Genomic DNA, 27,912 nt, shown 5'->3' with positions numbered 1-27,912 from the left:
CTTCTTAATCGTCTTCGGAGTATTTTGTGGATGTAACTCATCCCCTGAGATCCAATCTCCTCTAGGAGATTTGCTCAGTAATAATGTTGAGAAGGAATGAACCAATCTGTAAACTTAGACAAATTATGCTACAATGAGGATTGAGGACAAAGAAAACTGGGGAGAATATATAAAACTATGGTAGAGATGAAATTTTGTAACGCATTTTGAAATAATGCTTATTCAAAAATGAGACTACATTTACTAAAATACAAATAACAGCCACATAATAGCAAAATAAAGGTGTTATAGTCCTCAAATCAGAAAAAATTCAAGTCAAATTAACCCAGATGTTTAGGATTTACCCAAAAGGAAATTGAGCCTGAGCAAAGTATGGAGTGAAGCTTGTTTTTCCAAAACCATTTCTTGTCGAGAATTTCTTTGTGTCCTACATTTTATTTTGCCACAGCACAGAGAAATGTATTATTTTCTGGGTTCTAAACTTTGTTATCCCCATAAAGTGATACCAATTCCTTTACTAGGACAGGGAGGGAAGGATGAGTGCTGTTCAGCCTAATAAGGAATGTAACTTTTTTTTTTTCACAGTGCGTATTAATCTGTTGTTTTCCCTACCAAAAAAAAAAAAAAAAAAACCAAACAAACCCTGCAACTCTTGCCAAACAGCGTGGCCTTATCTCCTTCTTCAAGAGTTCATTCACAGTTCCAGCCACAGGCACAGCTGAGAGTTTGTGTGTCAGGAGCACACGAGGCTCTGCACTTCGGGTCAGCTCGGAGCTTTCCTGGTGTCCCTGGGACATCCCTGGCAGAGTTATCCCAACACACACCCCCCCCCCCCGGAGATGTGATCGTGGTACAGCCCGGAGAATTCCAGGTTAAAAAGCCGAGGGATCCGTGTTTGCAGGAGCCACTTTGGAGTTGGATGTGTCCTGAGCAGCGTGTGACCCCAGCCAGGTGAGTGCCTGACTGGTGTTTACTGATTAACACCTCTGTCACCAGGAAGGAAAACTCTGTGTGAAACATAATGAACCAGCACAGTGAGAAAATGCTTTGGATTACTTGAATTTGTTTAATATATAGTTCTCTCAGAAAGTCACAGCTCTGTGCTAACTCTGAGCTAAAGTTTATTGCAGGATTTATTGCCAAAGCATGGGTGCTCTCCTTTCTTCTGGGATAACCAGTTCCACTCTTCTCTCTACAGGCATCCTTTACAGTTATTGCAAAGAAAGGGGATAAAGTGTGATTTGATCTCTGCTCATAATTCCATTTGCCATTCTGTCTCTCATCTTTCAAAATATTGTCAGTTCTTACTGTGGATTCTTTCACTGTGAAATTCAAGTGGTTTTTTTTTTACTTTGTTTCATTGTTCTTGTGAAGGAGAGATTTTTGTACTGTGTCTAAAATAATTGATAAGTGGATATATAAAGTAATGGAGTGGCCTGATAAGGAGTTACTGATTAATTTGCAATCTTTTTTTTAGAACTAACTTTTATGAAAAGGTAGAATTGAGAGGTACTGGAATTCTGGAGAAAGCTGTTTCCTGTTGTTTCAGCACAAAACCTTGGCTTGAATCAATGAAGTGACAATGCTCTTTGCATTTTCTTTATAGCTTTTTATAGATCACTTGACTGGATTAATATTAATTGTAATAATTGGCATCTACTGTATTAAATGACTTTCTTTAAAAAAATCTAACTGGAATTGTACCTCTCTGATGTTAACTGAAAATGTGTCTGATTTTGAGGCTATGCTGGAAGCCACTGAAGGACAAGGTTTCTTGAAACATGAAGACACCTGTGCCTTTTGGAAAATCCTGAAAGGAGCCATGGGTTTTGTCTCTGGTTGTAATGATCTTTATGAATTTCAGGATTTTGTTGAAGGTTTCACTGGAAATCAGGTGGAGGCAAAATTCTGTTCTGCTGCTAATCCCAATGCGTTTTAAATCTTTGCTCTTGCCTGAGGGGAGAGAGAGAATGGTTAAAAGTGTTTCACAGGCAACTACTCGGGGATAAACCCTCATGGGAAAGGCAAGGAGGGAACAGAGGGAGTCCAGCCAGAGTTTATCCTCTCTGAATGTGTTCTGCCAGGGCTTTGAGTGGTTTTTACTATGAAATCAGCATTGTACTGCTGAACAATCACAGGTGTATATTGATTTCACTCAGTTCTCAAGCTGAAAAGATCCCACACGCCCCTGACCATCAACCCTACAAATTTGGGGTGTTTCTGCTCATGCCAGATGCAGTTGTTCCCCCCTGGGTACAGTTACCTGCAAGGGCAGCTTTTCTCAGCAGCTGTTTGCTTCTGTACTCCCATCCTGAAGGGTCAGAATGGGTTTGCACTTTATCTCACCAGGAGCTGGTGAGATGGAGAGTTGAAGAGAGAACAATCTGTGAAAATCAGTGGCAGGCTCTTGGCAGAGCTCCTGCTCCACTTAGGAAATGTCAGGCTTGCTCCTGACCCAGCACTGACTCTCTGCAGTTCAATCTAAATCCTGACTCCCAGCTGAAGTGCCACAGAACCTCTCCTATCCCAGTGAGGCCTGAAAGCAAAGCCTGCTTAAGCACTGTGCTGCTGCAGTACAAGTGTTGTAATTAATTTTATGGTAGAAAAGCTTTGGTTTATGGCCTGATGATTGTGCTAGGCTGTGATACTGTCTGTGAAAGCAAACATGTTGTGGGCTCCTGATGTCCAGCTACTCTCCCCCACATTCCTGCTCAGAAGTGATAGGATCCAGGCAGATACTCCCAGATGAAAATATGTGGTTTCCATTCTTGATTTGAAGTGTGGCAAAACTGCACAGCAGAACAAGGTTGGCACCCTTCTGTTTCTGCAAGAAAGCAAACTCGTGTCTCCTTCCCTCAGGTAATTCTTGAGCTGAGCTAACAGAATAACCTTTATATGCCTATGAAAGTCCTGAATTACAGAGGCCATAAAATAGTCAAACTAACCTTATTTTGTTGAAAAATCCAAATTCTGGATGAAAGAAGGGCCAATGCTGCACAATCCTGGTATCCCCAGAGCACACAATAAACGTGGTGTTTCACTCAGTCAGGGAGAGCACTGCCATCCAAAACTACTGAGAACCCTGGATCATGGTCATTAATACTGGACAGGGTGCTATTAAATTATCTTGTGCAGCAAATTTGATCAAATGGAATATATTCTTACTAATGCAATTGCACATCCACACAACACAGATTTATCACTGACTTTATACATTTTTATTGGCTTATGCAGAGAAGGCAAGGAGATCTAGTCCAGCATAAAGCCTCCCAGTTAATGTCTTGAGCTGTTGAAAGAATTTGAATGAGTAAATTTCTCCAGAAGAGATGCTTCTGCTGCATCAGTAACAGCGGAACAGCCAAGATTGTGAAACCACAGTGTTTATGAGGTGAAAGATTTTCAACTACTTTAAGTTCCCCTGCACTCTTAATACAGATTTGCAAAGTCATTGCGTTTTAAGGACCTGTGATCACTCTGCACAGCAAGAAAGAGCAGTAACCTTTTCCAGCTGGAGCTCTGGATGTTCCTTTAATTAGTTTTACAGAAAACTAGCTCAGAATAATTTAAAGCTTTTGGCTGCGGGGCTGCTTTTTTGGAGGCACTCACTGGTTTGACTGTTCTGAAGCAAACTATGGAGACAGACATGTTTGGGAAAATACAAAACTATGTTTGCAAACAGTGAAATATTTGGGTCCCTGTTTTGCTCTCGTAGTCCAAACAGTGGCTTTGAGGTTTGGTGAGGAGTCAGTGTTGAAGGAGCAGAGATTGGAGCCAGGGAGGTTTTTGTCCATTGTCAAGACAGGCACACAACTGCAGGCACAAAAGAAAAACCTGAGAACCAGGTGTGGGTGGTTGTTACTCCTGCTAAGGTGACAACCTGGTACCTGCAAATGGACAATAATCTTCATACAATAACAGAATGGTTTGGGTTGGAAGGCTCATCTCATTCCACCACCCTGGGCAGGGATATCTTCCACTATTCCAGGCTGCTCAAAATCCAATCCAACCTGGCCATGAACACTTCCTGGGATGGGGAGTCCACAGCTTCTCTGGGCAACTTGTGCCAGTTCTCAGGAAAGAATTTCTTCCTGATATCCTAATCTAAACCTCCCCTCTTTCAATTTAAAACCTCTTCCCCTTGTTCTATCACTGCCCATGTAAAAGTTGTTCTCCCTATTTTTTATAAACTCCCTTTAGGAACTGAAGGGCTGCTCTAAGGTTTCCCTGGAGCCTTCTCTTCTCCAGGCTGAGGCACCCCAGCTCTCTCAGCCTGGGAGGCTACCCCAGAGCATGGAATATACTGTGAGCATCATTTCTGGCATCCCTCCATGGCCTACCCAGCCAGGGGCTCCTGAGTCAGCAGGAATGTGGGCCTGAGCTCAGGATCCACTTCTGGAAGAAGCAGTTTCATTTTCAAAGCTGTGCCCAACTGTAGCCTTAAATCCTGCCTGGAAATGCACTTTACCCTTTTAGTCCTGGTGCTGTGCATGGAAATTCCTTGGAGTCCTGCAGCTGGAACAGCAAAGAGGGGTGTGTGATAGAATTCATGCATTACAACACACCGAGCCTCGTCCTTGCAGAGGAGTTTCATCTGGCACCGAGGACCCTCTGCAGCTGCTTGGCCTCTGGGGCCGAAAGTCTGGGTTTGGTTTGGAAAAACCCAGCCCTGGTGTCCCTGCACCCTCGGGCTGGGGTGGGAGTGGGCGGGATGGCTGGGCTTAATAACTGCTCTGCCCGAGCTTTACCCGGCATGTCACTTGGTTACACAGAGTAACAAAACGGGGATGAGAGCAGGTGAATTCTGTTCAGGTCTGTGTATTTATTGCTTGGATTCTAGGATAAGGAGGGTGTAATTATTCCTCACACGCCTGCCTGGACAGTCAGTGCTGTTTGTTGTGGATCTCCTGTGTAGCAGCTGGGGGAGAGAAAGGTTAAGACAGGGAAATGTGAGTGTAAAGAAATACTGTTGGATAGTTTAACACTTGAAAGTTATCTTAAAGCTGCAGTGAAGACTTGAATTTCAAGTGAATGTCCCTTTAATTTATGGCTGCTGGTATTTGCCCAGTGATGAATGTGATTTAGCCGTGACTGGCTCCGGCAGAGGAATCATCTCTGAGTATAAACTGTAAGTAAAACTGAGATTGTTCTGTGGTCAGGCTGAAGAGGGGACTCTGCACCAACTCCACTCTTCTGCTGAAACCTTTTTTCTAATCAGAATGGGAAACGCTCTGGAAAAACAGAGGGGCAGAGAAAGACTCAAAAGCTGAGAGGCTGAAAGCTCAGCGACGTGAGACCTCCTGTACTTCTGCTGATACCACGGGGGATTGGGTGACCTGGAGAGCTCTTCAGGGGTTTTTCCCCCTTCTTTTCTCCTCTGTCCCACCCCTGGAGTGGTCCCTTCTCTCTGTGGAGTGACAGAGTGTCTCTGAGGTGGGGTGCAGTATTTTTAGGACTGTGTTTCTTAGTCTAGTGTGCAGAGCTCATTCCGTATCACGTAGCAGAGCAGGGAGCCCTGGCAGAGCAGCTGCCAGGCCCTGCAATGTTTCCTTAGCACTGCAAGGTTGGAGTGCCAGCTGAGGCAGGGTAAAGCTGTGGGTGTGGAGCAGGGGATGCTCTGCTGCTGTGTGCCCTGACTGGAAGAAGAGTGTGGTTCGTAGTTTGGGAGCTTTAATGGTCAACTGAGGGTCAAAAATTGGGAGCTGCTTCAAAAATAAGCCTTGGAATGGGAGGCAGGTCTGCCTCAGGCCATGTCCTGCTAGGTGAAACACCCCAGGAGAGGTGAGCTCAGCTGTGCCCCTCCATCCTCAGTGCTCAAACCACCAGGCTGTTTTATAGAAACTGCACTGACATTCTTGATGGAGGGCTTTCCAACAAGAAAGAGATATTTTTACTGAGTTTAAAATGGGCAGCTCTGGGTTCCTGTGAAAGTGGGTTCCTCCTGGTTCTCCAGATGGTGATGGGACCTCAGCTCAGTGCCTCCTGAGTGGGGGTGAAACATTCAGCAGCCAGGATGAGCAGCCCTGGGAGCCTGAGCCCCTAAAACCCACTGCAGATGTCACAGGGAGCCTGGAGAGGGGCAGGATAAGAGATTGGCAGGAGAAGCCTCCTCCTTGTTGATGTTTCCCTTGCTGAGCACGGCCTGTGCAGCCCAGGGCAAGGCAGGCAGTGTTTATCACCACCTTCTATGCATTGCCACAGAACGTTCCAGGCTGTTGTGGAATGGAGTGTTAATCCTGGAAGGACTCACATTCCTGTCTGGCAGATAGGTGGGGAGAAAGGGCAGGGGAATGAGATCATGAAAGGCCTGTCTCAATGAATTAGGCAGTGACAGAAACCTCATCATCCCGGGGCTATTTTAAAAACAAATAGACTCAGTTTAGAATGTTAGATAGTTCATGGGGAATTTTGAAAGATCAAGAATGCCAGTTATCATGAAATAATCTATATCCCACCCAAATTAGTCAGACTATTTTATTGTGGTCCCTGAGGTACCTCTGTAAAATTGACAAGTTGTTGTACACTTGAATTTGAAGAACTGGTTTGTGGGGGGAAGCAAATCTATTTGCCCTGTCTTGGGAGGCCACCTGCCAAGTGAGAGGCCTTGACACTTTTTTTTGAGGGAGATAAGTAACCAGAAAGTAAAAGAATCACAAAATGGTTTTTTTTGGGTAGGGATATTAAATCCCATCCAGTGCCACTCCCTGCCATGGACAGGGACATCTTCCACTATCCCAGCTTGCTCCAAGCCCCATTCAACCTGGCTTTGGACACTTCCAGGGATGGGCCATCCACAAACAGCTTTCACTCACAAGAGCAAAGGCCACGGTAAATCTGACATTTCCAAGTGTTCCTCATTACTCTTCTGTATTTCTCCTGCTGTGCTCACTTACACACCTGCACAAGCTCGGTTTAGCTTCCTGCAGATTTGTGGAATCTCATCCAATTCGTGCTGCAGGTGGCTCAAGGAGCAGCAGCTGAGCTCCCTGCAGCTGGACACAGCCAGTGGCTGCCAGGATGAGGTGGTGCCATGCTCCAGAGCAGGATGTTGCTTAATTCAACCTGCACTTGTCTTTATTGCTGTAGGCAAGGAAGAGGAGATACATCTCTAATTCCAACCTGTGTCCAGAAGGAAGAGGAGAGGAACTGACACACAGGACCTTTCCAAACAGGCAAGTTCAGATTCTCTCACCACTTCCTCTCTTGGGGCAGAGGTAACATCCCTCACGTCCTCCAAATTTCAAACTATCTTGAGTGATTTCTGTAATTGATTTCTCATTTGTCTTAATGCCTTAAAGCAATTTATTTGAGCTCTGTGGATGCGACTATAAACTTGCCAAGTTTGATTGTCAGGATTCTGGGAATTAAGGTCTGAGAACACATTGTTTGGTTTTTTTGTTGTTGCTGTGCTTTTAAAATACTTTTAGTTCTCATCAATTATTTGCAAGTATTTTCTCCTTCGGGGAATTCAGTTCCCTGAAATGTAACATAAAGTTCAAAGACAATAGTACAAGCCAAAGTATTGTCACTTAAATTAAGATGGAGAAATGTGGAAATCTGGTTTTGGTTTTTTTAGGCATAAGATTTGGAGTAGATAATTCAAGCTTTAGTGGCCAGAAGAAGAATGAGGACAGAAAGATGGCCCAGCCCTTCACACATGGTGCAGACTGAGAGCCAAGCCTCACTCTGCTACCTTTCCAATCAATTAGACAAAGCAAAATGTTGGGTTTGTGCTGGCCTGGGCTCTTTCCTGATAAGAATTCTGTTCAGACAAAAATATGATCTTTATCTATAAGATTTTCCTGGGTTTATGCTTTCCTAGTCTTTAACATAATCTGATTTTTAATTTGTTTGGGTTTTTTTTTTTTTGTTTTATTTTAAATAAATCAGTTACCTCATTTAGAAGAAGTTACATGTCTCTTTTTAAAGACCAGTGACTGGTATCAGCTATGGACTTTGAAGAGCCCTCATATTTTGTCCAATGTTGATGTTATCTAGACAGGAAGATGTCTCCATCAGTGCAGCTCTTCCGAGATCAGAAGTACCACGAGCTGAAGGGGCAGTGCCTCCAGCAGGGCCGGCTCTTTGAGGATCCTGAGTTTCCAGCCTCGGATGAATCCCTTTACTACGACCCAGCAGCAAAAGGCAAAGTGGAATGGAAGCGGCCCAAGGTAAGGGATGGATGTGTTCTCACTCCTCCAGCACAGACACTTCCACCTAGAGGTGTCTGAGCAAAGCTTTGTTCTGTTGGGAACTGGCCCCCTCTCCCTCAGCTCTTTCAGTTTGGTTCTGTTGAAGCCTTAGCAGCAAGTTCTAGTTACATAGATTAATATTCTTAATGTTCTATTTTCATAAATGTTATTATAATTTCTCATAAAACCATGCACAGACTGACCTGACACCCCTGAGGTGTTGAACCATATCCCACCAGTCCCTGGTCTCTGCCAACCAGAAGTTCAGGGGGTGAATTCTGGTGCTGATGCCAACAACCCCGAGACAGTGGAGAGTTTTCCTTTGCTGGTTGATGCCAGCTCTGATCTCTGCATGGCTGTGCTGAATTCACAGTGGATTTTGCCTCTGACTTGGTATGAAACCTCAATTACCCACCAGTGATTTTCTGTGCCAAATGAACAGCTATTATCTGTAAGCAACCAAGAATTATTGTGTCTCTTTGCCTCTTTTACTGGCATCTTAACAGGAAAACAAATTTGTCATTTGCTTTGAATTGTGACTAATGTAGTAGGCAGTTCAAATCATTCATATCACCTGTATTTGGGGTCTGTTAGTTGGTTTGCTCTGAGATTTTATGCTTCACGTGTATTTTTACATCAGTTCACAGCCATAAGCAAACAGTTCAGAAGAACAAAAACCCATTCCCAGCCTGGCTTTCCATCAGAGTCATCTGTTCTCTTACTGTGACAAGTGTGGAAGCCTCTAGCCAGATGCATGCAGTATTTTTGCCCTTAAGCATGACGAATTTCTCCTTTAGTTCACCCATGTCCACATTTGGGATTAATCTTCTGGAAGCACAGACTTGGGTTTCTTTCTTTAGAAATCATGATGCCAATGTGATGTCCTTCATGTGCAGCTGGTGCTGTTCTGTGTCCTCTGTGACTGGGGACAACAGATGAGGCTGACCAAGGCTGGACTGTCTTTGCCAGGATGGCCTGAGGCTGCTTCTCTTTTCTGCTTCTTCTTCTTCTTCTCTCCTGGTGGTGCTCATTCCTCACAGCCACTTCTCTACTGGGATTTCAGTGAGCAGTTCAAGGGTTGCTTTCCTGCTTCTCATTTTGGTTTTTCAAGTAAGACATGAGACTAAAGAATGGGGATAATGAATTTGAGAAAGAAAAAGAAGACATTCCAAACTCTGTGGGTTTATTTTTATTTCTGAGCACTTTCCTGTTTATTGGTGTTTCTCATCCCCTCCTAGAAAAGGAAATACTGTGATACTGTGCAACAGTGAGGTCAGGAAGAGTGTTTGTTCTTTGTAAGAGATGTGAAGCAAGAGCTAAACTCTAGCCAAGGATGCCATTTTGGGCCATTCTTGTGCATATGAGTTTGTTCAAGGTGGTAGTCAGTGGTTTGAAGTCTAATTGTAGGTCAGTGATTAGCTTTGCATTCAATTATTACCCATTAAACATGATGTTAATGTAGGAAGCCTCACATATTAATGTTCTATTTACATAAATGTTATTATAATTTCTCATAAAACCATGCACAGATTGACCTGACACCCCTGAGATGTTGAACCATATCCCACCAGTGCCTGGCCTCTGCCAACCAGAAGTTCAGAGGTTGAATTCTGGTGTTGATGCTAACAACACAGAACCAGAGAATCTTCCAGGCTGAGAAAGGATTTTAGGTTGAAAAAGACTTCTAAGATAATTGAGTCCAACCCTTACCCTGATACTGCTGAGTCCACTACTAAGCTATGGCCCCCTAGCCCCAGGTCTCTAAAAACCACTTCCCATGGCAGGCAGCTCCAGTGCTTGACAACCCTTTTGGTAAAGAAATTTCTCCTTATATCTAATCTAACCTTCCCTGGTATGTGAATCCTTTGCTGGTATTTTAGAACATTGGGCTCTGCTAATACCCCAGATTCTCTGAGATAAACCTGTGAAATAACAACTGAGCTGAGTGTGACCACTTCAAAGGTGCAGCATCTTCCAGAGCCCTTCAGCTCATGCAGGAAAGCTCCTGAGGAGATTCTCTGTGGGGAAAACCTGCTGCTTTGTTGGAAAAAGAGAAAGAAACTTTCCCTCTGGTTAGTGAACATTCTTTCTGCCCACTGATATTAGCATCAGAACCCATCCTGCTCTTTTCCTGTGATTTCCCTGGAGTTTGCACCCTCTACCAGGCTGAAGTAGGGCTGGGACAGCTGTGTCCTGCCAAGAGGCAGAAGCCTCTGGCCCCCTGTCTCTGGGATGTCCTTGGCCACCTGTCCTGGTTAACACTGCCTCTGTGTGGTTGTCCTGCTCAGCATGGGCTGAAAATACCCAGCAATGACTGTCACTGCTGAATGGATACTTTGTCTCTCTTATTTTTAACTAAAAACCTCTGGTTTGTGTGAACGTTTTCATTGACCCCTGAAAAAAGGATGGAATCTCAAGGACATCTTTGTCAGTGTTAAACAAACAGCAGTGATCCCCAAAGGGCAGGCAGGAATGTGAAGAAGGAGTGGGTAAGCTTGCTTCAGAGACAAACAGTGTTCTTTAGTTATTCACAAAGGAAAATAGTCTGATCCTACAGAATGAGACTCTTATCATGTGCTTTCCTGGTTTCCCTGCTTGACCCTGTATTTTATAAGCCCTGATTCTGCTTTCATCTGCATCTTCTCTTTATGAGAGGGCTGTGATTGCACCCTCATGTTCTGGGAAGACACAGCTGCTCTGTGTTCAGGAAAACAGCACAGAAAGACACCGTGAGACAGGGCTGCTGATCTGCTTCCCAAGAAACCCTCCTGTGTGCCAGCCCACAGAGGGACACTGCTCTGTTTGATTAAATTCCCATTAACTCCAAAGGTCACATACCTGGCTGAAGGTGGAGAGCTGTGTCTGCACAGCCCAGTGCCCCTTTTCCTAGAAACACTGCGTGCCATGGGCCCCATTCTCCACTCTTCTCACCAGTTTTCCAGCATTTTCAGGGGTGGTTATCACCATGTGAGTGAAAAGTCCAGGAAATAAGGCAGTACTGTGTTCTGGAATGATACAGTAATATGAATAAACAGAACAAGTGTCTCCCCACTTCCCAAATTGGGGTGTATGGGATGAGCAGGTTGGTGATTTATCCAGGACTGAGGTGCCAGAGAATTTAGGAGCTCTGACTTCTGGACCTTCACATGTTTACTGGAGGCAGCACCAGCTTTTGTTTCTGACTAGTGGAAAATGATCCATTGTCTCAGGAGCTGAAACATCTTCATATCTAGAAGTGCTGATTTAAACCCTAAACCCACCCCTACCTTGTTACCTCTTTAAGATTTTGCTCTCATTCGGAAGGCAGAGGAAGCTTGGGGCAAATCCCTGCGTGGGCACTTAGTCTGGGTGAGCTTTACAGATTTTGCATTAATGTTCTTTATTCCACAGTGACAAGATTTGTGGTCTCAGTGTCCTCCAGAATATTCAACAGTAACTCAGTTGCCATAAATTTCATGGAATGAGGGTCATGAAAGACTTGGCTGTCAGGTGTAAGCACGCCTGGGTTAAATGTCCCTCAGATGCAATGATCTTCATCATTTAATTCCTGCCTCCTCTGTAGCTGTGTCACTGCAGTCTGACCCTGTTTTCCAGTTTGAACAAGACCAGAGACATCTGCTTATGTTTGTGACTCCTGTGGAGCCCAGTGGTGCCTGCAGGAGAGGGAGGTGTCCTGGCACTGTGTCAGGCTTTGAGCAGTTGCATGACCACTGCAAGAGCAGTTTTGGGGCATGGAGTGGAGTGATAGCTCATCACACCCTGGGATATCTGCCAGGATGGGGCCTGGGGGGAATCCAGAGCTGGAGGAGAGTGGATATTAAAGGGGAATGCCATCAGCTGGCATGGCAGTGATGTGCACTCCTCTCAGAGCAGCTGCATTGCTGCCTTGTGTGTGACAAAGTGATGGGGGTGTAACAGCCCCCCTGAACAGTGACATTGACCTGCTTTGCCACATCCCCTCTCCATGCTCCCAGCTCCCTTCTGGAATGCGGCTCATGGCTTAATGATCACATTTGCACACCAGAATGTGCCTTTTTAATTCCTTCAGCAACTTTTTTTTTCCAGTTAAAAATACGGAGCAACAGCAATCCTCTTGCTTAATCAGAATAGGGGTCCCTCCCCATCTCTCCTCCTCACCCCTAAAGCTTTGCATGATATAATTATTGTTTTCCTGAAAAAATTACTTATTCTGCAAAGGCTACATGTACTGAAACAGCTGAAATTTAGGCTTCTGTTTCCCTGCCTGTCCCAGAATTGCCCACATTTCTCTGCTGTTGGTGGTTGTTGACTTTTGTTCAAGTGTAGGTAAAGCTCTGTGTGCTGTGATATTTGTGTTTGCACTGGAAATAATGGCACATGTGGCATCTGGGAGGTGAGGAAATGTGTTTCAAAGAGGTGCTGGGCTTCTGCTGAGCTTTGAAGGAGCTCACAAATCCTTCCATGTGCCTCAAGCCTAGCTGGGGACACAAAGGTAGTTTCAAGTTGGAGGCTGTGTGAGCCAGTGTCTTGTGGTTTGCTTGTTTGCTGTGCTTCTCTAGGACCTGTTTGTAGCAGAAAAGGGCTGTGGAAGACTCAGCTTTGCACTGAGATGGAATCAATCCTGAACTGGCTTCTTTTCCTTATGTGTCTGTCACATCCTGGATCTCAACACCATGGATGTTGTCCTCAGCAGACAGTCCAGCAGTGTTCAGTGGGTGACTTTCAGACATTCACTCCATGAGTGCTGTACAGGGCTGCTGCAGGATTATAGGACTTCCTAGATGACACTGGTGATCATTTCAACAGGCACTTTTGTGTCCTGTAATTTGTTGTGAGTGCACTAGCAGGGAGGCTGTTTGCTGTTGTTGCAAATAGTTTTCCTTGCCATTAGAAACAGATTTAGCTTGTGATCTTCAGCTACAGCTCATTATCCGTGGAAAAGTTTAAAGTCAGATATTTCTTTGCTAACTGCACGTGTGTGTGTATAAAGAGAATGATTGCAGTGCACCTTAATTTTTATAGAAGGGCTTAAGTCTTGCAGACTCAAAAGTGGTATAAAAGGTCATAGGCAAAGTAGGCTCTGACCTAAGTTTAAACCCTTCATCTTAAAGAAATAGGAAAGCTATTAAGAGCTAAACTCTGGGAAGCAGTCTGCCCTGGAAGATAATCAGAGATTGATGGGGAGGTTTCTGTACACATTAATCATGCTTTTTAGGTTAAAATTGTGGAGGCAGGGACCATGTAGTCCTCCAGACATAAAGCAGCCTTCTGTTGCAGACAACAGGCAGATGGGAAACCACCAGAAGAAAATAATTCCTAAATGATGGTGAAGGATCTTTTCCTTCCTCATTAAGGATGAACCATGTACCCCAAACCTTCTGCAGGGTCTGGCACTGCTTCACGTTTGAGGGGAGTTGTTCCAGCAGCCTGAGCTGCAGCCATCTGTCCCTGCCGTGCAGGTCAGGATGTGCAGAGCAGGAGGAGCTGCTTGCCGAGGGCTGGCCATGGCAGGAGGGACAGGGGGCTCCGGGGAGGAAGGTGTTAAAGCCATCCCAGCTGCGGGAGCTCCGGGCTTGGCACGGCTCCCGAGGATGCGAGTGGCAGCACAAAAGCATCCTCTTCGCACCCGTTGCCCTGGCAACTGCACATTCAAACGGCGGGATTGGCAGCGAGATCCTGCAGGAGATGATGCAGCTGCAATTAAGTCGAATTGTCTTCACGTTGTTAGAATTAATTTTGAGCTGGGAGGGAAGGGGAGGGGTGATGGGTGCGCGTTAGGGGTAGGACAATGAGCTGGCACCCCTCTGAGTGCCAGGGTGGGCAGGGCTTCGTCGTGCTCTGTGTTTCTTTAAGGGTAAAATTAGTGCTGGCACTTGGCTTCTGAACCTTGGGGGTTTTTTGTTGGAGCCACTAGAAATCTGCCTCGGGAGCTTTATTTGTTTAATGAGGGTAGATTTGGTGGAGTGAGTGATCTTCTGTCTCTCTCTTGCCGTTCTTGCATGCTGGTGATCCACAGACTGGAAATGGGGGGTTTACAAAGATCCCAGGGAATTGGGCTCCTAGGACGAGGTGTCTAAAAATGGAGGGCAAGGTCTTTCAAATCCACTTCAAAACAAATCTTACCCTTCCTGTGTGGCTGCAATTCTGGATCAGCTGGGTTCAGAATCTGCTTTCTTGTTTATTTGATGAAATCAGTTGATTTGGATCATTTTCACCAGCAGCTGGAAATGTAATGTCATTTTCAAGAGAAGTGTGGCCACCTGGTTTTACCCTGGAGTGATGAGACAGAGGAGGCAAATTGTGATTTGGTGCATGAGATACAGGGGAATTCACTGAAATTCGAAACTTTCTGAAGCACTTAGCAGCCAGGATTTTGGAGGGGATGTTGAAATCTAAATGTAATCTAAATAAGAGTTCTAATAACTTAAATACATATAGGATGCACTGATCTACAGGGATCAAAAAAGAAACTGGAGCCCCTTGGAACTGGAATTCTCATTTTACCAACCAAGAATGGAAGTTCTCATAGAGCACATCATGATAGAATAGCATTGCCATGATTTGTGCTACCCTAATATGAGCCTATAATCATTTTGAACTTAATAATAGTCCTAGCTGTTCCAAGTAATTGATCTTTTTGAGGAGCACACACATTTTGTAAAAATGGAGGGAGAAATAAAATAAAATACTGGTTTCAATTACTTTTTGGTTTTAATTTTAATGTTGCAACTTTTCCCCAAATATGCTAATATAGCTGAAATATTTCTTGGAGGCAAAGAAACATTTTTGAGCTCTAAAGGGCTTTCCCTTGTTGGTCTTTTAAGGTACTTGGAACAGCATGTTCTGATGGTGTCCAGCCAAACAATTCACTGAAATCATCATGGGCTTTATTTTGTTTTTTCGCTTCTCCCATTATTATTTTCTCCTAAGGTTTTGAGGTTGAGTTGTTTCATTTGTTTTTCACTGAACATGTTCTGAAAAGAAAATGTGGCACCTTCTAGCATCCTGGCAGGTGAAGGTAGGGAGCTCCAGGCAGCTGTTTCCTGCAGTCCATTGCCCTTTCTTGGCTGAGAAATAGCAAGGGTGGCTTTTTTGGGGGAGTGTGTTTGTGTGCTTCACAACTAGGAGGTTCACTTGTGTTGTTTTTTGTTTTGTTTTTTTTCATAGCTGGATGGAAAAGGAAGAAGCAAACAGGAGGATTTTTGTTACATCAGGCATGTAAAACGTGCTTGACACTCCCAACATCTGAGAGCAGCCTCCTGAGGAAGCAGGGACACTCCAAAGGAGTCTCCTGTGTTCCAGGCTGATGTTATTATTTATGTGTTTGTTAGCTAATCTTCTATGGAGCCTACCTGTAGTGCAAAGGGAAGGCCTTTATTGCCACAGCAGAAGAGACAGCTGCCACAAGATATACCTTATTGAATATAGTAAAAATACATAATAATCACTTGAGGAAATGTTAGGTTTATCCCAGAAAAGGAGATGGGAGGGTTGAAATGCACAGACCATGACCACTGTGCTAATTCATGTTCCACATGACACTGATCCTTTCTCAGTGGCTGTGACATCTCTGCTCCAAGCCCTGCCTCAGCTTCTGCAGGTGTTCTGCTATCACCAGACAAGCTGATAAACCTGTGTTGACTTTGTCTGCAGGTTTGGCCTATTATTATTATTCTAAAGTAACCTTTGTCACCAAAGCCTCAAAGTAATTATTAACAGGCTTGTCTCTGATAATCTGATGGGCACTGGACCCTGAGAGAATCCTGTTAACAGTAAATATTTCATATTGGATTGCATTTTACCCAAGACAATTTTAAATTAAGCAATATAAACTTCACATACAATTACCAATTTCACCAGTGTAACCCCCCAGCAAGCTGAAATCTCGATTCATATGCAACAGCATTTCTGTCTGTGACGAGACCAACCCGATTTCTAACACAAAAATAAAGCCTGGATGGTGGGCTGTGAGGGCATGAACCCAGAGCAGGCAGGCAGGGATGTGTTTAAATGGATATCTGCACATGGATGTGTGTACATGACATGGGGCAGGGCCTTGGGAAGCAGGATGCTGAAGGGTGGAGCAGTGTTTGCACTTTGGCACCCCAGGGCAAATCTGTGGCATTTGGAAGGCAGGCAGAGCCCTGGAATCTGTGCTGTAGGATTTGAATGGTGGTAGCTTTATAAAGGAAATATATATTTTTTTTTTTTTTTTGTTCTAAGAGTAGTGATTGGAAAGACGATGGGTCCAAGGAGAAGTAACTGGACTGGGCAGTCAGCAGACACAAAGGGTTGCTGCAGATGTGTTGTTAAGCACTTTCTTTCCCAGCTGTGTGCTTCTTGGAGGCAGGAATTGGAGCAGAGCTGTGTGTGGTGCCCCCAGGACTCCTCTCACCCAGCCAAACAAACAGGGAGGGATCTCTTAATCCCCTGAATCCCTCCCAGCAGTTATTGTTGGCAGGGGCTGGGACTCTCGGGGGTCTTGTCCAGGTCCCATTTGCCCAGGCCAGGGTCTGCAGGCCACATCCAGGCTGAGGTGGGTGCAGTGTGCTGTGCCTCTAAACAAGAAACCCAGAGAAGTGATAAAATTTCATTCAGATGGGCTCCATTTCTGTGTCTGTGAAGGTCCACCAGAAACAGGATCAGGAATTCTGCATTGTTCCAGGATTTTGTCTCTCCTCACCTTTCTGCAGCAGGCTGGTGATGCCCAGCTCTGGCAGTGCTTCACCCTGAAGAGTCTTGTGTGTTAATTTGCAAAATGAAAATATGGGAGCACTCAAAAAAAACTCACTTTTTTTTGGGATGAGTGTTTAATTTAAGAGGCTCTGTTGAGACTGAAGCAGACACTGTTTTGTTCTCTTGGGGATGTTATTTTAAGGAAGTGTCCTTTTCTAAACATTAGAAACTTACAAACATATTTTAATCACTTTTATTCCCACCAGTGATTTATGCTGGTACACCTCAATATTAATGTCAGGGGTTTTGGTTCCTTTCAAAGCTTTGGGAATCTCACTGTGCTCTGTTTGTCACCTTGTCTGTCCCCCAAGAGGCTGAGTATGGGAGGCATCATGAAAACATTGTTTGGCATGTTTCCATCTTGGTTTCTGACTGGATAAAACATTCCTCCCATAATATTTTGTCCTTAATGTTTTCAGCTGGGGAAGTTGTGACACGTTTCTTCTTGGAATTGCCGAAATGTTCCCAGAACCGAGCTGTTGCTCACCCTTATTCTATGAATTCCATAATTTTATTTTTTTTATTTTGCCTGGAAAATGTTGTTAAGATGGGGCTGGCCCAGAAGAAAAGATGAGCAAGGAACTATAAAGCCTCCAGGTCTGACCTCTCCAGTACAGCCTGGTGACTGAGTGGACCCCGTGTGACATCAATTTGATGGCTCAATCAAATTTCCTGGTGTCACATCAGAAAATTCTTTGGTTTTAGTTGTGCCCTTCGTTGCTGGCTGTGTCGTGACAGGAAGCAAAAACCCCACAGTGGCCACCCTTTATTTCCATAGCATGAAGTGGCAGCATTTGCAAAGTGGCAGCTTGCTCAGTGGCATTATTCACCCAAGTCTTCCAGGAATATCATTAAAGGCAAACATTTGTAAATGACATGCACGCTTGCCAAGCAGACAGCTCTCCAGATGCCAATATTTTGTCATCTTCTCTCTTGGCAATTTTTCCAGTTTGTATTTCCCTCCCTCAGACTGGATGAAGGCTTTCTTATGGTGTTGTGGTTGTTTCCTTTAAAGAAAAAAATATTAAACGACCTCAATGTCATTTCTAGAACACAAACAGTACAACTCCAAGCTCTGAATATTTCTTTCAAATGTCAGGTTTTATTTAGTCGGTTCAGATGTCATTAGATGAAAATTGGTTTCTCAAACAGTTTCTGTTTGTCCTGAGGCAATGTGGTGATGGTAAGAATGACATGGTAAAATTTATTTTGAGACCGTAAAACAAAAAGCCTGAGGATCATATCCCCAGCTAGCATAAGTCTTCTTACAGTAATTGTTAGTTCATTGATTTAGTCTTCTGAAAGAATTAAATGTCTGACTTCTCTGAAGGAAAAATTACAGCCTAAACATGCCAGTTGCAAAGGAAATTGAAATATTGTTCTGTCAACGCTCTTGAACAAGACTGGAAAGCATCCACATCCAAAATATGCTTTCTGTGTGAAGAGCTTCATGCTTTTGTCATATTATTTCCATATTTAAAAGGGTATTTGGGATGAGCTGGAATTTGAGGTTTAGAAAGCCATTCTGCCTTCGATTTGCAGAGTAATTTATTTGAATTTCATGCTGTGCTCCTGTGATCCAAATGTATGTTTCCTTCAAGATTAATTCTATTTAAAGATTAAATTAAAATGTATGTTTCCTTGGCTAAAAAGAAGCTTTTAAAAATCCTTCACAGCTGAAAGAACCATTTAGAACTACAGTCTTGCCTGTATGTGGCATTGTTTCTAACTTAATCACAAAGGCTAAAGCATTTTGAATTTGCATTTTTTTTTCAGCTTTCAGGAAATAAAATGTTGTTCCTCAAGAAAAATACACTTTTTGTTAAGAGCAAGTGTTATCTTACAATTTTCATGCACTGAACTTTGACCAATGAGCTCCTCATGGAAATGGAATCTCTGTCTGGAGCTGTCCAGGAGCCATCTGGGCACTGCCTGCTCCAGGTGACCCTTCCTGAGCTTGGGAGGTGGACAAGAGACTCCTGGTTAATAAAGAGTGACTGTGCTGTATAAAGCACATTAAGGTCTGATTTTTGTCTGGAGACAGCCCTTTCTAGCCTGATACTGTGAATAATTATCAAAATAGGGTTGGTTTTCTTCCTAAGACTGTACTAAATCTTCAGTCCTGTGATGGTGAGTAAAAAATTAAATCTCACTTAGCAGTGATCCACCTGTGGGCTGTGCTTTGGTCTGCAGGTTTGGAGTATTATTGCTGCTGCAGGTTTACCACAGGAGCTTTAAGGAAGCTTAAAGTGGGACTGATAAAAGAAAAAAAAATGAGGAATTTTGTCTCCCTGGGTCAGTAGGATAACACTATAGATAATCCATTTTTGTGCAGAGCTGCATTTGCTGTGCATGATCACTGCTGTCTGTTTCCTCCTCCCTTCAGATAAGGGCATTTAAGCCCTGGACATCTGATTTTCCTCCCTAAATGGAGATGTGAATGCAGCACCTCGTCCTCTGGCCTCTCCTCCCTCCTGCTTCCCTCCCTGACCCTGCTCTCCACAAATAAAACTCCTCAGAAGTGACAGTTGCCTAAAAGCTGCTTTTCACATTTGGGCACATGATGTGACTGCTCAAACAGCTGCTGTCTGCACTGTAAGAGGAATAACTCAAATTTAATCCAAATATTTCAGATGTAATCCAACCATGACATTTCTCCTTCCTGGTCTTAATGAGCACTTTTATTTCCCTAAAATGATGAATATCTCATGAACCAAACCAAAGCTGCATCTGCCAGTGGACAGAGGTGGATTGAGGGGACTTGCACCTATAAAGCAACATCAGCCCTTGGTTTAGCTGAAGTGATGATGATTTAGAGCTGAGAATCTGCCCTGCAGCTCTGCATTTGGGTGGAGTGAAAACTGCACACCCAGAGGGGGAGGTTGTGCTTGGAAAACACAGGGACATCAGCTTAAGCTACTTGTGCAGACATTCCAAAATCTGCAAAAAATTAAAAACCAGCATCGCCCCCAATGAACATAATGGCTGAACTGTAAATACTTATGCTGTAAGACAAGGGAAAAGCAACACTGGCAAACCTCAACATTATTAGAAACAGGCTCTTCTCCTGCCTTTTGAGAGTTAAGAAATGTTTCCTTAGGGCTTTCACTGACTTTACTTTAGCTATTAGTCCTTGATTAAATAAAGATGATGAAGTTCTCACAGCAATTCCTAAATATTCGTAGAGAATCTTCATCTTTAGAGGAAATTTTTTGGTGTTTTGAGCACACAACAGGAACTGGAGGTCTGGATCCTTTTTGTTTTACCCAGAATGTAGCTTCTAATCCATAATTGCAAATCAAACACTTTGTATTATCTGGGAAGTGCTGTGGGGTTGGGCACCGTGAATATTCCTATGACTGCCAGTAGTCATTGCAAAAGATAGGAGAGAGATTATTTGGATTCTAAAGATTTCTAAGCTGGTCAGTCAGGAGGGGAATTTCTCAGTGATGGCACTGATGCTAGTGTTTAACAGAGAAATTTGTCTGAAATGAAGTGGTGAATTCAACTCGGTGTATTGATATCACATTGGGAAAATCAAAAATTAGCTCAAGTAGTGAAAGAGCAATGGAAAGAAACAGCATGATATAAGTAAGGAAAAAAAATTCTTACTCTGTCTTTGCAAGCAAGAAGTCTCTTAAAAGTCTGAACAATTTAATCACAAAGATGAAATTCACTGTGCTTCAACTGGGATAAAATCATGACCAAGTAAATATTCTGACTACACCCTGACAGGCTGAGTCTCCTCCCAGGCAGCCAAAGGCTCTTGTCCATGGATCTGTCTGACTGAATCTGCTCCAGTCTTTGTTTTGGGTTGAAGCAGAAGGGAATCTAAAATTAATTATCATTAATGGCGCTAGGAAAATTATTGAATATTCAAACAGTGATAGAGCTCCACGTTTTCACAAGTCCTTAAGTGATTAAAGCATCCAAGTTCCTCAGGCTTTTCAATGGTTTGGGCGTTTAAGTTGCACAATAATAATATCCAAAGTGACATGCAGAGTTTGTCAACACATTAAAGCATATTCAGACTGGTTTATCCTGGAAATTCTCTTGAGGCTGGAAAGAAGAAATCCTCAAGATCACTTTGTATAACAGCATGTTATCCAAACATATTTTATTCATTTTAGTACCCTAGTAGCCATCTGTGCAAGACAAAATTATCTACATAGAGGGAAAAACATGGGCTTGATTGCCTGGCAGATACAGCAACTGTGATTTCCACTTAATAATCTTTCTTTGGAAGTCACTGATATGGGTTTTTCAGTGTCATCACTCGAAACTGGAAAAACTTATCTCACATGCTGATAACTTTATTGCTACATGAAAATCTTTCCAAGATGAAATTTTAAAAAATGTTTTAGAGATAGAAGCTGCTGTTTGTTTTCAAGATGTGTAAATAAAATCCTTCCTGCTAGTCACTGTGAATTTATGATTCTTTGAGACACTGATTTGGCTGAGTCATCAAAGTGCTTTCAGTATTCAGGAGTAAAATGAATGCTGCTGTGTCACTTTTGAGGCAATATTTTTATAGCGTAGACTCTGAACTCTCTATCTTCCTAGAAGATAAATACTCTGGTTTACATGTTCTAAGGCTGCTCTTTGCCAGAAAGCATGTCCAGACTAGAATTTTAAGTCTGATATGTGTCATGCTGGGACAGAGACCCTCCATTGACTCTGACCTTCATAGGCTCAGCAAAGTTGTGTTGTGCTGGCTAGAATAAAATTTCTATTAAAAAACAATTTAAAATCCAAAATTTGATACAGCTCAACTCATAGTCTAAGAAGCTTGTGTCATGCTCAGGGCTTTATGTCATTTTACAGTTCCTCTTTTTATGTTATGAAGCAAACATCTAATCCAGAATGGTGTGGGGTCGATCACAATTCCAAAGGTTTATGTGGAAGGTGTCACTGGATATGCCTTGAACTGATATCCCAGGCATTCACATATTTTTGCTTGAAACAAGTAAGTGGGAGAACACCTCAAGGTGCTGTCTGAAAAAGATGAGGAATCTGGGAGAAGAGGATAAAGGATTTTTATCCTTAAGAAAGTGTCTGAGATAAATGCCATGATTGGTAGGTAATGGAATCTAGGCTGAAAGCAATCCCTGCTGGAAAAGGGATGTGGAAAGGAGGAACTTGTTGCTAAAGGGGTTTATGCTCTTTAATATGGTGTTTAGACTTATGTTTTTTAATCTTTGAAGTCTGTGCATTGCCACTGGGCAAGGGAGAAATATCCCCTTTCAGAAAAATAAATCATCTCCCAGATTAATCTGAATTTTCACTCCAGACAATGTTTAGATGACTAGACTTTAGTTTTGCCCCAAAATACTGACTGTAATAAAAAAAATAAACGTGACTTTGCTGAAATCTGCCTGATACTCTTTTGTAAACAAAAAATTCCCTTCCTCATAAAAGGCAGTGATGGAGAATTCCATCTGCATCAACTACCAGCCCCTGAGACACAGCAGAAGGTCAGACTGGACAAGATCATGGCCCCTGAGCCAAAATGATGCTCATTATCAGGCAAACAAATATTTTCCTCCCCAGACAGAGCTGGACAGTCAGGAGTACTGACCTGGGAATAGTTTTTTCCACACTGGTCCAGTGCTGAATATTTCAGTGCTGTAAAAAAATGTGTGTGACTCTTTCCAACCTCCTTTTCTTATTATTTTTATTCCCCATCTGAGGAAACTCGTCCAAGAATTTGATAGACAAACATGTTTTGAGGAAGCAATAAAAAGATGGAGCTGAACTGTGGGTGGCCTTTGAGTCTGATGAGTGGCCTTACAGCCCTTGTGTGACCTAAGGCACGTTAGGGTGTTTTTGGAAGTGATGTCAGGGAGTTGCTCTAAGGACTGGCTTTGTCCCTGCCCATCCTCTTTGATTGAATTTAATGCAAAAACATTTCCCCAGCTCTAGTGAATGGTTACATTCAGATTTTCTTTAAAATGTTGCTACTACATCTACCTGTTTTTCATGGAGCATCACCACCTCAAAATCAGAGTGAATCCTTGTAAAAGCATTTTGCAAGAAAACTTTAGATTAGTAACCCCAAAATTGTCCCTTTAGGTTGGAAAACTATCACTTTTCCCAGGAAGTTTAAATATATACATTTTTAACCAGTTAAATGGGTTACAGTTAAACCATTTAAATTTGATTACATTTTTCCCTCACATTATGTCACAGTTGCTGTAGCTTTGGAATAGGTTAAAATCAAGTTTCATAGGGGTTGGAATTGCTCTGAACTATTGGTTTATTTGATGAGTAGAGACACAGGCTTCTCTCCAGTGTCACAGCACCATGGCAGTGGCAGGGTAATGTCTGTGCAGTGCCCTTTGAAAGGACCTGAGCTCTGCTTCCAGGGGAGTTTGCACATCTGGCTGAGAGAATGTGATGTTGCCTGAGGTGAATCCTGTCCTAAGAATGGCATCTCTGACTGCTGCTGAGGAGGAAAAGTCACAGAAATTGTGGTACCAAGTTTAGAGAAGGGCATAGGTACAAGGGGAAGAAGGCAGGAGGCAAAGGCTGTGTTCTGGTAAAATCAGTGAGAAACTTATTCTCAAACAAGGCAGCTTTTCTCTAGAGGTGTTAAGGATGTGCTGCAGTTCTGTAGCATCATAAACTCAGTGCAGCAGGAGCTGATTTGGGGTGGTTTGTTCTTGTCTGAGGGTTCTGGGAGAACAGCAAATCTTTCATTGTAGTCTGCAGTGATTTCTGGGCCGCAGTGGCAGAGGACTGGCAGGGCTTCAGCAGACAATTTGTTAGGAGGTTCAGGAAAAGGTCAGCCCTAGGGCCCATCACTGAGCCCTTCCCAGCCCTGTCAGCATTCTGGAGAGAGCAGCTGTAGTGCTCCAGGGGTCAGGTGAAACCTACAGGCAGCCAAGATACACACCATGTTGCCCAATTCCAATTTTTTGGGGTTTTTCTTTCAAAACATTGATTCAGATCCTCCCCAAACACGTGTGTCCCATAGGCAAGGCAAGGTTGAAATCCATGGACTGAGTATTAGTCACCACTAGCCCCAAACTGAAAATGGAAAAGAAGAACTCTATAAAAATGTCTGTGATGCATTTGGTTTTGTAACAGGGTTTAGTGGAGAGGGAGGAGGGGGAAGAAGCATTTCTCAATCCCTACATAGCTGAGTTTTCTTTTACACAAGGCTGGAGCTCTGGCATGCTCTGTGCTTTGCTCATGTGCTGCTCAGTTTCTGTGTAAGCAGCATTGGGCATTTTCTCACTCTCAGGAACTGATGCTGCTGGATGGTGGGCACAGAGTTTACAGAGGAATTGCACATCCTGAGCTCAGGGTGTACAGACAGAAACCTGGAGCTAAACCTGCCTTTTGTGGGTTTACATGGTGGAACAGCTCTGCCAAAATCCCCTCCTGTGTAGCCGTGGAAAGGGGTTTTAACCCTTTAAGTGTGGCAGAAATAAGATGCACAGCTACATGGGCGTCTGTCATGACAGGAAAAAAGAGCCAAGTTTATTCAGAAACACACTTGGTTTTATAGCATGACTGCAACTCCAAGAGTAGAGAAAAGGTGATTGGTTCAGAGAGAAGACACCCCATTGCCAGGGCCTGGGCACACACCACAACAGGTGTTCTATCTTTGTTATTAATTCCTTTTTATTCTGACCAAATTATCACCCTGGGAGAAATTCTCCCTAGCCTTCAGCTGGGCCAGCTTATCGGCTGGGAACAGAGCTGAGAAGCTCCAGCCTGGAATATTTTTCAGGCTGTAATTTTCTTACTATTCTCAATATGTGTCCCTACACTCCTGATCTCAGCAAGGGCTGTTTCAGTCAGGTTACATCTGACCCCAGGTTTTTTTGGATGGAGAATTCTCTGAGAACTGCCCTCCGAGGGGTCACTTCTCTGTTTTCATTCCATAGGCAGAGTTTTTTCAGCTACAACAAGGTTGTCAAAGTCTTTTTGCATGCACTGGAGTATCCAGTGCATTTGGGCTTGGTCATTTTGCTTCTTGGGGCTAACTGCAAATGCCTTGGCACACAGGGGACAAGGGGAGGCTGCTGTGAGCATGCCAGCACAGCTGAGGTTTTTTATAGGATGGAAAATCCCATTTACCTCTTGAGCTCCACAACCACAGGGTGCTGTCTTTGCTGCCTTCCTTTAGATGAGGTTGGTTCAGTGTCAGCTGTAGCCAAAGCAGAATTTTTACATCCATGTTCAGAAAGAATTGCCTTTCCTCTGCTTCCCTACAGGGGCTGACTCAGGATGATGTGAGGGTGGGAGAAGGGAAGAAAATGGAAACAATTCTCAGCTCTGACAGAAATTAACCTGCTTTAAAAAAGGTTGCTGAGCTTATGCACATCAGTGTGATAGTGCCTCTGTAGGTCTCATGTGCAAGCAAAGGTGGATTATTTTTCATGCTAGGGCTGGGTTCTTTAAAGGATGCTGGAGAAAGTAAGCTCTAAATACTACAAAAGCCTTTGAAAATCCTAGTTGCAAACAATTACTGCTCTTCTTTCTTTTTCCCTTGACTGAATCTCTGTTTTTCTCTGAGACAGTTGATCTAATCTGTTAAAAATCATCTTTCCCTCTTCTTGGTCATCTGAGTTCTCTCTTAATGTTTTACAGTTAATGTTTTTTACAGTGCAGCTTCAGCTAATGCCTATGAAGACACACAGCTAGTTAATTAAGCCTCTGAATGTCTTTCTCCCTATTTATAACCAATACTGCACAACTTTTAGTTCATGAATATTGGTAATACTTACACCAGGAGATGCTAAGGGGAATTTTCTCCTTTAGCTAAATTACTCTTAGAGTCAATGGAGAATTTGGTGGCTCTGGTGGAATTAGGGAGGTTCTGTTTCTGAGCTCTGCTGTTCCATGTTTGCTTTGGACCCCAGCACTCAGCAAATGCTGATCTCATCCATAAATTTTGGAAGTTGGCACATGCTGCTCTGTTTTTCCTCTGAGGACTTTGTGAGATGCAAGACACACTTCAATTAAATAATGACAGTTTAATGTGGTTATTTTTATCAAAACAAACCAAATAAGATCTTTGTAATACACAGAGTGCTTAATTTCTTTCTAAAACTAATTAAAGTTTTGGCTTCCACTAGTGACAGAAAAGTTTGGACAGTTTTAACCCCAATGGCTCAATTTATCACTCATTTGTTATTCTAACAAAATAACATTTTGAAAGGATAAACAAACTAGAAATTATTAATTTCTAGATGCTAGAAATTAATTTCCAGAGATTCTAAGAAAGGGGATATAAAATTGAATCTAGCCCATGTGGATGTGGAATGTGTGCTCCCACCACAAAAGCCAAGTGCCAACTGATGTCAGCCCTGCAATGAGGTGGATTTACATCTCTGAAGTGCCAGTCTGGGGCTCCTGCTGCCATTCCATGTCAGAGCATCCAGGGAGGCTGAATGAATCTGTCCATGATGCTGATGAGCATTTTGTACATGGTCAGTTTTCCTCATAGGCACCATTTTGTTACTCAGATTTTTGTTAAGGTCTCTTAATAAGCTTTGAATTTTCTCTAAGTGCAGACACGTGGGAATTCCTGACAGAAGGGCAGTGTCATGTAATGATCAGTTGCTTGTTTCCCAAAAGGCATTTAAAATGTCAACTATTATTTAATGAGAAAAGTCTCTTGCCAAAAATATAATTTTGTTAAAGAAGATGGCTGCAGCTTTGTGAATTCCATGCTGTGAGCTGATTTCAGGTGCCATTGGCTAAACCAGCCCAGATTTTAAAACCATCAGCTAAGCACTGAGGTGGTTCTTTTCTCTGGAAATGAGTTCATCTGGCACTGGTTTATCAGAGTCACATCAGAGAAATGCCTGTGGTCTGTAGCCAGGCTTGGGTTGAAGTCCTGCTATTTTGGGATCATCATCTTTAATTACCAAAGGGCAGAGAGAATCCATAGGTAAGGAGCACAGCTCCTCCGTCTGCTGCTGATGGCAGACAGGACAGACTGCAGGAAATCTGGGGTCTCCTGCCATTTTGAGGTGAGATGGAGTTATTTATTCTGCATTTCTACTGCTTGGATAGAGGATAATTTCCACTGTGCTGAAATTTAGGGTTATTAAGGTGGGAAAGAGCAGGATTTCCTGCCACTGCCTGCTCTGCCATCCTCTCAGGCAGTCAGGAAGAGCAGTGACTGACAGGAGAGTGTCAGGAGTAGCCACTGGGCTGAGCCCTGCAGGTTCCACACCAGTTAGGGATGGTCCCATTGCTTTCTGCTGAAGTGTTGCTGGGAGGTTCCCTCTCCATTCAGCAGGACACCTCTGCCAAGGATTTCATGGGGACAAACACATCACTGCTGCAAAATGCACCCCTGTGGCTTTCCTGTGCACCATGAAACTGAGAGGGTCTCCCTTTCCTACAAGGGGTAATCCAGGGAGGAGCAGGGAGACATCCCAGGAAGATCCAGCCTTGCTCTGGTGGATAGAGATGGAGCCAGGAAAGGAGGGACAAATAATTCTAGCAGGAGCCAGATCCATGGGAATTATGAGACCCAGAGAGTGAAGAGTGTGTTTCACAAAGAGGTGTTCTCTCCTGCTGTGGTGCTGAGGGGGGGTTCACTGCAGTGACTCAGGCTCTTGGTGAAGGAGTTTCAGTGTGTCAGCCAAAGCAGTGGCAGTGAAGATGATGCCTTGGAGTGGCTACCTGGAACAGAGGCTGGACAGAGTTAAAGTAGGTATTTATTAAAGGCCTTTAACAGGTACACCTTGGGCAGTTAAAAGAATAAAGTGGGTATTTATTAAAGGCCTTTAACAGGTACACCTTGGGCAGTGCAAAAGCCTCCAAGGCTACACCCAAGGTCCATGATGGTCATGAGTTTTGGGCAGATATAAGCTTGGTCTATTTGCATATCAGAGGTTCATTCTCCAATTACATCTTCAGGTAATGAAGTCACATTCCCCCAGTTTGCTCCCCCTACAATTCACTTTTGTTTATACTCTTTTAGGGCCTGAAGCTGTAGAGTGTCCTTGGGTTCCAAGCCCCAGAGGAATTGTTTTGTCTG

General features: G+C 43.4%; 1 protein-coding gene across 4 annotated transcripts in view; it reads left to right on the top strand.

The window, feature by feature from the left end:
• Nucleotides 1-849: 849 nt before the first annotated feature.
• The window catches only part of CAPN6 (calpain 6), a 47,887-nt gene continuing 20,824 nt past the window's right edge, over nt 850-27,912 (top strand). The window contains exons 1-3 of one of the 4 annotated variants that reach the window (XM_088172944.1): nt 850-951; nt 7,084-7,169; nt 7,996-8,168. In XM_088172944.1, the coding sequence (XP_088029070.1) occupies nt 8,004-8,168 (165 nt within the window). In that variant the 5' untranslated portion in view covers nt 850-951; nt 7,084-7,169; nt 7,996-8,003. Of the gene's footprint in view, nt 952-4,694; nt 5,126-7,083; nt 7,170-7,995; nt 8,169-21,474; nt 27,582-27,912 lie in introns of those variants that run through there. The other 3 variants (XM_088172943.1, XM_088172946.1, XM_088172945.1) reach the window with 3 other exon arrangements.

The sequence above is a fragment of the Sturnus vulgaris genome, chromosome 14 (assembly GCF_052056855.1).
Source record: "Sturnus vulgaris isolate bStuVul1 chromosome 14, bStuVul1.hap1, whole genome shotgun sequence".
NCBI lineage: Eukaryota > Metazoa > Chordata > Aves > Passeriformes > Sturnidae > Sturnus > Sturnus vulgaris.
Note: the sequence above shows the minus strand (reverse complement) of the source record. Positions and strands in the feature narration are given on the sequence as shown.